This window comes from Aristolochia californica, unplaced genomic scaffold, assembly GCF_029961685.1.
Source record: "Aristolochia californica isolate CCGP_79_NKW_82.1479 unplaced genomic scaffold, dmAriCali1.0.hap1 SCAF_129, whole genome shotgun sequence".
Classification (NCBI taxonomy): domain Eukaryota; kingdom Viridiplantae; phylum Streptophyta; class Magnoliopsida; order Piperales; family Aristolochiaceae; genus Aristolochia; species Aristolochia californica.
The window spans coordinates 22501-32860 of record NW_027181803.1 but is presented as its reverse complement, the minus strand read 5'-3'; the positions used below and the strand labels follow the sequence as shown (position 1 = coordinate 32860).

General features: G+C 46.3%; 1 protein-coding gene across 1 annotated transcript; it reads right to left on the bottom strand.

Annotated features, from left to right (window-relative positions):
- Positions 1-1710: 1710 nt before the first annotated feature.
- LOC137947563 (small ribosomal subunit protein uS2m-like) lies at positions 1711-6482 on the bottom strand. The gene is given in 2 exon segments (XM_068793362.1): positions 1711-3169; positions 3172-6482. Coding segments are annotated over 2 exon segments (648 nt in total). The 5' UTR covers positions 3776-6482; the 3' UTR covers positions 1711-3125.
- Between the last annotated feature and the right edge of the window lie 3878 nt (positions 6483-10360).

The following is a 10360-nucleotide window of genomic DNA, read 5'->3' as shown; positions in this document are numbered from 1 at the left end:
GAGCTTCGAAATATTAAACAGGGGGGATCTGTCTATTCAAGCCTATCACTCTAAGCTGAAACGAATCTGGGACCGATCAGATGTGTCAAGCCTCTTGTTGCAGCCCTAAAGACAAATCTGTGTGCGCATCCAGAGAAAGAGGATGAGAAAAGGAAGGTCTTAGCATTCTTGGCTGGTCTAAAATAAGAGTATTAAAACATGTTTGTTGGTTGTGCTACCTTGAAAATCTCTTCCACCTATTCGATCCATTCTAGCTATGCTGCTTCAAGAAGAAACTCGGCCTCGAGAAGAAACAGAAGAATGGGATAAGAGCACTTTGTTATCAGCCTCAACTGAAGTCGAATTTCCTTGATGCATCACTTGTTGCCGATGCCGAGGACGTGGATCATTCTCTGGGCGTGGACATGGCCGATTCTCTTCAAATGAAAAAGCAGATTTTTTCGAAGAAAGGGCCACACTAATGAGCCTTGCTTTAGTAGCAAGGAAATGCTGCGCTTCCTGGAGCAACCGAACCTGATGTAGATAAAGGTACAAATGGTCCCAATTCAGTTTCTGATCCAGCAAAGATTCTTGCAAATGTGCTTGCTGCACTTCCTGAGAAAGAAGTAGTCTGGGTATTGGATCCGCTCTTCTGTTAGCATAAACATGAATTAGATTCTATTCTTCTTCTTTATTCTTAAAAAAGAGAACCCCCCACCCGAACCATTCTTAATACCACCAAGCCCTCTCGAATTAGTTCTACGATAGAAGCTTTCAACGTACACCCGGGGAAAAATCTTTCACTCACTGAGAAGTGAAAACCTGTGACTATATCGTCCTGAAGACGGATGCGACGGGAAGAAATGGCATTTGGAAGTGTTGCTGACTTTACATTTAGGTTTCGGCATAACAAAGCTTGCACTGTCTTTTCGCACTTAGGCGCACAGCGTGCCGTTGGTAATGATTCTACTACGGTGCCACAAATTCGCAAGCTGATCCTAAGTAATCGTTGTTGTTCATTGGATTCCGGAGGAACTACTTCGTTAGGATTGGGGAATTGCTGCGATTCTTCCTGAATAGCCTCGATTCTTCCGTCGAGAGTCGCTTTGAAAGTCTTACCTAAACTCTTCCGACTGAATATGATAAAGCCTATAAAACGACGAGCTACTATCATTTCTTCATTATAGATTGAGATCTTCTTCGAACTTGATGCACAAATAGATAGAATAGCAGCAAATAGCATCTTTCTATCCAGCATATCCAACGAAGTCAATCTCATTTAGAAACCAGCATCTATCTTTCAGCAACTAAACGGGAAGTTGTTTAGGACAGGACTATAGAATCGGATGCGCTCGCCCAGCGAGAAAGGCCCTGCCCCTGCCAAGTCAAAAAAAGAAAGAAGAGAACGAAACGAGAACAGAACTTCGTATTTGGTAACTCTCTAGTAGTCATGTTTAACCTTGAATGCAATTTAAAAATTCTACAGCAATAGTCCCTCGGACTCGGAAAGTGATAACGAAAATGGCTAACCCAATAGCAGATTCCGCAGCTGCCACTGTTGGAACTAATGAAGCAAATGATTGACCCATCATATCATCCAAAGAAACAGAAAATACCAAAAAGTTCGAATTCACAGCTAATAACATTGATTCAATTGGCATTGACATAATAAGAATATTTCGTCTATTAAGGAGGATTCCCCGAATACCTGAAATAGAGATGATCATCGAAAATGTGAAATATTTGATAGGATCCGTTTCGGGAACGTGGAATGTTGGAGAAATTCAAATAGAATAGGGATTCAGCCACAAGAGATTTTTTTGCCTTTTGTCTCCGATGGCTACCCGAATGAAGAAATCAAGGACGAATACCAAGAAGTACAGAAAAGTGGATTTGTTTAGATGACCCTTCTCTGTCTTTCTGTGTATATATAACTACTTTGTCTTTCTTCATACAGATGCTCCAATACGAGTTGTGCCTCATCGGTCTCCTCCCAAAGGCTAGGGTGGTGGGCAGCCCTGTAGCCTGGTCTTTCCCATTCCATCACATCTTCCAGAACGGAATCAGTGATTTCATGAACAACCTCCGAAGACGGATGATGCCCGTCAAAGGATAATAGGGTTCCGACAAAAGAATATATCTACCCTTGAAAGGACAAGGAAAAGAGTCTTTCGACTTCCCGGAAATCCTCTATGAATTGGTTGTACTCTTGTTCCGATGAGGCGCTTTCAAAGAGCTGTCCATCCCTATTTGCCCCTGATCCCCCCGTGCCGTGGTCCCACTGCAGGTAGCCACCCGTCTTGCTTGTTGCAGCTTTTCGTCCGTCCATAATAGCAAACTCGCCTTTGTTTGCTCTCCGCATCGTCAGAGCGCCCCGCCCCGGGACGTTGGCTGCTGTGTACGAAGATTGAGCTAGGCCGGCACTTGTTCCATCCAGCCCAGCCCGAAGTCGTACAATTATTGTTCAATCCAGCAAGTGAGCGGAGCCCTGACCTACGGATTGAGCCATACTAGCGCACAAGCCCCAAGTAGTAATAGGCGCCGTAGGCTCTCTGTAGTAAAGGGGCGGAGCACAAAGTAGTAATAGGCGCCGTAGGCTCTATTGCGTAAAGGGGCGGAGCACAAAGTAGTAATAGGCGGTCTTTAGGCCCCTGCTGTTGCTGCAGCGCACACGCCCCCAAGCCTACAATTGCAATAGGTGCTTCAGCCCTATTGTGCCCTATTGTTATAAGCGTCCAAGGTAGCATGCTTCAAGCTCTATTGCTATAAGGGGCGTGTGCGAAGTGCGGTGCCCGCGTAAAGGGGCGTGTGCGCTGCAGAGGCACTCTTGCTATCAGGTACTGAAAGCCCCTGTACGCGTGCTTCTCGCTCTATTGCTATAAGGGGCGTGTGCGGGGCCTAAAGGCCCCCTATTGCAATTGTAGGCTTGGGGCTTGTGCGCTAGAAGCTCGCTGGCTTCAAAGCCGTATCTTGCTGGCTGCTGAAAAGCCGTTGCGCGCTAGCTAGCTAGCGCTCACGCCCAAGGTAGCAAGAGGGGAACTTTATTCGCCCTAGGGCACTGCAGCCCGCGGGCACTTGCAGTTTTTCAGCTCCCCCCTAGCTTGGCTTGGTATTTGACTACTCGACCGATCGACTCAAACAAATTCTTATTGGAAAAGGTCGATCGATGAGTTGTTTCTTCTCCCGCAGTCTCTTTCATCGCAACGATTCTTCCCCGTTCAAGAAGAACAGTTTTCGTGATCGAATTACGAAATAGATATACAAACTGTATAGGATCATTCGCTGGAATGGGATAAGTGATTCTTTTATAGGATCCCAATGGGATATTAGAATCCACTGAAGATGCAATAGGTATTTGTGATCGATCCGCCTCAAGTATGACCGAGGACTTTCTATCTGCATCCATAATAACTACACAATCTGGTTGTTGGTTCGACCCGAAATTTCTCTTCTTGTTTCTCGAACGGATTTTTTTCGGACTTGAACAATTGGTCAAAAAACCCCCGATCCTCCATTGAGAATCATTGATACAGCCGATTTTCGTCGCCATTTGTTCCATTATCTCATCGAATAACGAATTGGTATTTACAAAGAAGGAACGGCCTTTTTGACGAATGGGAGATCCTATAAAATGACAAGCGTTTCGTAAACTTATCAGTGTTTTGTCTGAATCGAGAATAGCAATTCCATTTCTGGAACCACAGATATAGACTTTGAAATGGTGAGCAGCTACCCGACGGCCTAGATGTGCGTTCGTACTAAGTAATTTTTGAATCACAATAGAATGGATTGTCATTTTCTTTTTTCGTTTCTCGAGTTGGCTCAGGTGGTTAGTTTAGTAGAGAAGAGAATAGGTTCGCCGAGTAAGAATTAAAAAACGATGCTTCCTTGGCCGTGTGAGACATGGATTAGTATTATGTTCTTATTCCATGTGATCTGAATAAAACAGATCCCAATCACTCCTGGCCTTGCGGAAGGAGTGAAAGTACCTGCTAGCAGCACCCTTCCTTTGCGGATCCTCTAGGATTGCTTGGAGGGTGGGAATTGTATATTCTCCATCCTTACCAGGATTACGAACGAACTTCGCTCCTTCCTTAAGCCAGAAGCGACTTCCGTCCAGGTCTTCCATTTTTCTGAGGATGAGCTTTTTTAAATGATATGTCTCCGTCGCCAGCCTAAGAAAATCAGGTTTGGCGGGCGCCCCCCAAAAGACCATTAAGCGCTTCGCAACGCAATATCGAGGATCGCTTCTTTCTTCGCTTTCTGCTTGCCGCCTTGGCGACTCAAAGTCATCAAAGCAAGGCTGCTCGGGATGGGGCCCCCCTGCAGGAATAGCCCCCTCCCCTGCAGGGATATTGAGATCTATTTCCCCCCGAGGGAAAGGTCTGGAGCTCGATGAGCCCGCATCCAATCCTCCTCCTCTTCCATCTCCCCCCATAACATGGTCTGTCGGGGGAAAATGGAGATCGACTCGCGAGGGAGGACCGAAAGAACCGCCTTCGAATCCTCCTGTTAGAAGGAGAATGAGTAGGCGGAAAAAGAGCAGAAGCTTACCACTCCAACTCGCTCTGGCAGCAAAGAAGCGAGTCAGATAATGGGCCAGCAAGATACGGCTTTTTGGCCGTATCGCGCTAGGCGCTCACGAGCAAGCCCCAGCTGAAAAAGAAGCCGTAGCGCCCAAAATAGGCCTCCTCTTACTACAAGGTGCGTAGCCCCTTGTAGTAAGAGAGCCGTAGGCGCCTCTTACTACAAGGGGCTTGTGCGCAAGCAAGCTCAAGCCGCGAAAGCCAGCGAGCGAGAAAAGCGAAGCGAGCCAGAAAGCGCACAAGCCTTAGGGCACTTGCTGCCATACGCACACGCCCGCGAGCTAAGCGCACACGCCCGCGGGCGTGTGCGAAGTTGGCGTGTGCCTTGCCCAAATTGCTACAAGGCGCTTCAAGCCCTATTGTGTAAAGGGGCTCGCACGGCTACTATTGCTACTTGACTTTGGGCGTGTGCGAAGCGGGCGTGTGCGAAAGCTCCCCTATGGAGTCAAGCTGGCTCGCTTCGCTGCTTCGCTCGCAGGCTTTCGCGCTTTGAGCGAGCGCATCCGCGCTCCGCTCACTGGGTTCAAAACCAAAAACGGTCGGTATAGCAATTGAAAGCCGAGTGCTATCAACGCCATTAGACGATGATAAAATGACATTCAAAAAAGAATAAGAATAGGCGGATCATACGTATGGCAATTCTCAAATATCTATAGCGCAAATACAGAAAAAAAAACTCCAAATCCAACCATACTATTATACGATCCGGAGATCTAAGCAAGGTTGCCTTAGATTGAATCAAACCTACAGTAGTAGTAGTAGATCGCAAAGAAGTACTTTTTTTGGTCAATTTACCAGACCCCAAGGGACAGCGCTTGCTCATCCAATCAAGAACCCATTCGCCACCTTGACGGGAAGTCCCATGCGTCCGTGCACGAGCACCTTCTATCTTCTCTTACCATGAGATCTTCACACTTTTTTTTGGCTGTAAGTCGTTTCCAAATTTCTAGCATTGTTATCACCATAGTTAGTTTGGCTTAGATCGATCACGTTCAAAGTACAAAACCGATTTGGTCGTTGACTTGGCACGTGTGACTAAGCTGCACAAGTTTGACTCCCTTATTATATTAGTAGGAGCAACTTTGAATGTGCATATATATACCGAGAAGAAAAAGGTAATGTAGTTGTCTAGCGAAGGTCTATCTATCTCACGAGTTCTAAAAAGACTAGTAACAAAAGACTTTTGTCTTAAGAGGTGTGTGAATGGTCGTCAAACCCCCTCAAGGTGGGCCATGTCTCTCGAAAGAAGGTGTCCCCCCCTTATCTCAATACATGTAGTCCGGCTCCATTCTAGTTATTATGAAAAGCATTTTTTAATATAATATAAATGTCTTATTTATTATATTATATAATTTAGATTTTTGGCTAAACGGAAGATGTAACCGACGACGGAATTCCGTCGTCTTTTTTTAGTCTTTGTTAAAGCCTGTCCGTGCCTTCCGTACCACTTCCTGTGTGAGTTTTTTAACAAAGTGAACAACACACACTTGTTCCCGTCTAAACAATGTTTAGTTCCCACCATTGTTCCGAAACCAACCGTTCTTTCTTATTTCATCCACCTCTATCCGAGATCTTTTTCCGTTATTCTATTCGTCGTAAACACACTTAATTTCCCGAGTTATTAGCATGAATTACCCCCTTTAAGACTCCTCAATCATTCTTCGTAACCCTTCATTAAGAGATGTGACCACCCGCATGCGTCGTATCCTTTCGCACGTGCGACGCCGATTCTATCTTATGACGAGAGATGCTTCTATTCTAAAGCATCTTTTTGAATTGAAAGAGAAGACGAGCTGTTTCCTGGTAAACGAGTTGCAAGAAGGAAGAGACCTTTTTTAGGAGGAAATTTCTCTTTCTTGGCAATTCTATCATGGCACCGAGGAATAGAGCTAGGACTACCTCCTCGACGCCTATCCGAGAGCGAATATCCTTTGATTTTTCCCTTCCTATGTTTATCTGAAGACGATGTGGCAAGAGGTTCAGTCCGAAGAATTGGAGCAGACTCTGCTCCAGGCTAAGATATTTCAGTGCGTCGAATTTCCGGAAGTGCAACAAGACATTCTGGAATCTTGCAGTCGAAGCGAAAAACTTATGACCGGAACAGGTTATCAAAAATGCTAAGGAGGCGTACGATCAGGATGATTTTCTTAACTCCGGCCGACTTGATGTCACAGCACTACCGAATAAAGGATTGGAAGTTCCTAAGAAGAAGAAATTAGGCCGCAGTGCATTTCTTCAGTCTATGTATGAAGAAGCCTATCAGGAATTGGAAGAGATGCCGTCACGACAGTATAGTGCCGAGCACGGTTTTTTTTTGAACTATAACAAAGCCGGATGGGATTAGTTCTCCTGAAAGACTCTCCGATTCCTCTCAAGCCACACCCCCAACATACAACTATGTGGGAATGCCATCCTCCATATAAGCTGCAGACGGGGGTTGAGGAACCTCCTTTTCCCCCACCTGAGAGCGACCTCTTCAATTCGACCTCGATGCCTCCCCATTCCAATCCATTCCTTCCCCCCCAGCTTCAAAAGAAGGCGGTTGACAAAGCCCTTCAGTTGCAGTAGCAGTGCCCCCCTCTTTCTATTTTGGGCCCAAAGGGCACAAAGTAGGAATAGTGGCACCCGCGCTTCGCTCGCTGGCGTTCGCGCTTGAAAGCTCGCTTCGCTGCTTCGCTCGCAGGCTTTCGCGGCTTGAGCAAGCGCTCAAGCCCGCTTCGCACAATCAAGCGCACAAGCCCAAAGTAGCAATAGGCGCTTTATAAGCTCTATTGCGTAAAGGGGCTACGCCCAAAGTAGCAATAGGCGCTTCAAGCTCTATTGCGACTTTGGGCTTGTGCGCTAGCTAGCGAGTGCCCGCGTAAAGGGGCTTGAGTAAGCTCTGTGCGTGTGCAGCAGTAGCTCGCTGTGCTACCAACCCCCTCTCTAAATAATTGCCATGATTCAGCTAGCGCATCTCCGTGAGAATGTGCGGGGTCTCAACAAGCCTGCCACACGGAAATCTTGGACTTTATTGCAATGTATAAAGTTTCTGTTCTTTTTTTTTTAGACTACTGTGAAAAAGCCGAATGCTTCTCGTATTGCCGCTCAAATGGGCGGAGTATCAGAAAGAGTTTGAAATTATGACCATGCGATTGGGGGCAGAATATGGGTTCTATTCCACCCAAAGTTTGTGTCTGTGCGCGAACTTTTTTCGGCTCGGCAGATAATTCATTGTGAAGGAGAATGGCTGGGTACTCGTGAGAAGTTTCTTTTTTCTGCTTGCTGTTTAGTGCTATCGACCGAAGGGAATTGTGGCAGCAAATTTGGTCGATTTCTATTCTATTAGGGTGGATGCTCCTTGGATCGTCATGGGGGATTGAAATCTACTTTTTAATCACCATTCAAAGGTGGGTGGAGAAAGGGTGGCTTCGGGAATGATGGATGAATTTAGTGCTTGTGTGGATAGTGCTGGTCTCTTTGATTTGAAATGGTCGGGATTGTCTTCCTGGAACAACAAATCCGAAGGTGAGAAAAGCATAATGATTTAGCGCGCCTACCCTATGGTGAATATTGAGTGGATTCAAAAGTTCAACAGCTCGGAAGCTTCTTTCTTGAATCCGGGGATTTCGGACCACTCCCCTATCATCGTGAAGTGTGGAAACTAAAAGCCTTCCGGAGGGAAACCTTTCAAGTTCCACAATATGTGGTGTGGATCAATTTTCACTGAAGCCCCATTTTGAGAAGTTGTTGAAAAAGCTTGGGCCGAGGAGGTGTGGGGAAACCAATTGTATGTTGTAGTTCAGAAGTTGAAGAATGTACCGAATGCTCTTTTTGACTGGAACTTCAATTCCTTCGGAAGGGTTGAGTTTAGCCTTGCCAATATTCGGGGGAAACTAAAGACCATCCAAGCTAGGTTGCAATCCTCGTGATCTCACTCTTGCTAAAGCCGAAAGGGAGGTTAAAGATAAGCTCTCAAAAAAGCTCCTTGATGAAGAGATCTTATTGAAGCAAAAAGCACGCAACAATTGGTATCTAGCCCTATTTTGATTTAAAAAAAGAAATAAGGGGTGAGGGGATTGAAATTCGAAGTTTTTCCATGCCTCTCTTAAAGCTAGGAGGAACCGAAACTAAATTAACTCTCTGTTGGATAGTAGGGGAGTTCTGCTTGAGAAAGATGAGGACATTAAGAGGGAAGCCATGCCATTACGTATTTCGTTAATCTCCTTTCGTCCGAGAACTTATATAGAGAAGGATTTCCCTATAGCTGCAGTTCTTCCATACCAACTTGGTGACCCGGATCCTAGAGGTTGGTTGCTTTTCCCACAAAGTTCTCACTTTAAAACCAAAAGGTTATACGTCTCTTACAAAATCACAAAAAAGGGTCTTGTCAATAAATGAAAAACTCCATTATACAGATGATAGGACAGGGACGGACGGGCTAAGCAGACCAATCATGAAGGATTTGAAGAGCTAATAATACCCATTCACTCTCTGTTCCTTTATTGAATATTGAGAAAATTCCCCTGTAAAGATCGTAGCAAAGGCTCGCATCTGGCGGCATTTGCCCCACTGGCGGATTCAGAAAATCCTCTCATTAGTCAAAAACTGGAGTTAGGGGCTGCGATAAGCCAATCTCCGATAGGTTTTTAATTCAAATGCTTTATATGTACGGGCCTTTGCTTTTAGACCCGATTTGTCGACTTCATCTGCCCTGCTCTTAGCTCGGGTTCTTGCTTAATGGAATGAGGCGTCCCTTGTTCCTTCTTTCGCAATACTTCGTGTCTCCCATGCCCCGCTTCAATCTCTTGCTTGCTTTGGTGCCTGGTCCAAGGAATTTTTGACTTCTTTCTTTAGAATAAGGAAAGGAGTCCCCTTCTCATAAGAAAGAAAATCAAAAAGGCTGGTCGGTCATAGGCTCAGCCCTTGTTTTAGATCTTCTATCTCTAGCATTGGCTAGCGAAGCAGTAGTGGCAGAGGTCGAGCTGGTAAGCTATAGGGCTGGCTGCCGGATGCGCTAAGGCTGCTTATTCTTTCGCGCTAGGAGCTGTATGCAAGCTAGGAGCCCTTCCTAGGTTGTGAGGCGATAGTGCCTGCTGTCGATAGGTAGCTCATCCCTCGCTTGGTAGTTCAAGGCGTAGGCGCTGTTGTCTTTCGTGAGTGTGGGTGTGAGGCAGGACTATCTGCTGCAAGTTCCTGTCTGGCGGATGCAGAATTCTTCTTCAGTCGATAGGTGGGCTCTGTTCCTGTTGCAAGTGCAGGAGCGGTGTCGGCCCAAGCAGTAAGTAGGTGGAGCTCTTAGTGCTTGGTCCCTTCCTTGGTTGGCTACCTCAGTAGGTGCTTGTTTGGCATGAGCTGTAGCGTAGGCACAAGAAGTAGGAGGATCCGGAGGCGTAGGAGCAAGGTGCAGGAAAGCCAGGTGCTAGCTAGGTGTGGTCTCCTGCCATTGGCTTAGCCTTAGCTCAGTCCTTGCAATTGGTCAGCTACACACGTCGCTTTCCCTCCTCTCCATCCGCCACTAGTTCAACGCTTTACGATGAGCCTGATCTTGATCTGCTTTCATTTGGTGCGGGTGATGAGCCGAACCTAGCCCACCTTTACCGACCCCACCTGCCGCGAAACAAGCTGATTCGTTCGGTTCAGGCCGAAAGCCAAAGGAGCGGGAACTGCCATTCTAACCCTTCGGAGGTGCCGAATAAATGACTAATCGGGGTTCTGGGCATAAAGATTCCACTTACCTGTAAAAAGGGGGCCCAACCCCTGTGGATACGGTAATACATCTTAGAAATTCTTCCATCTGACGTACTGCCCCCTTG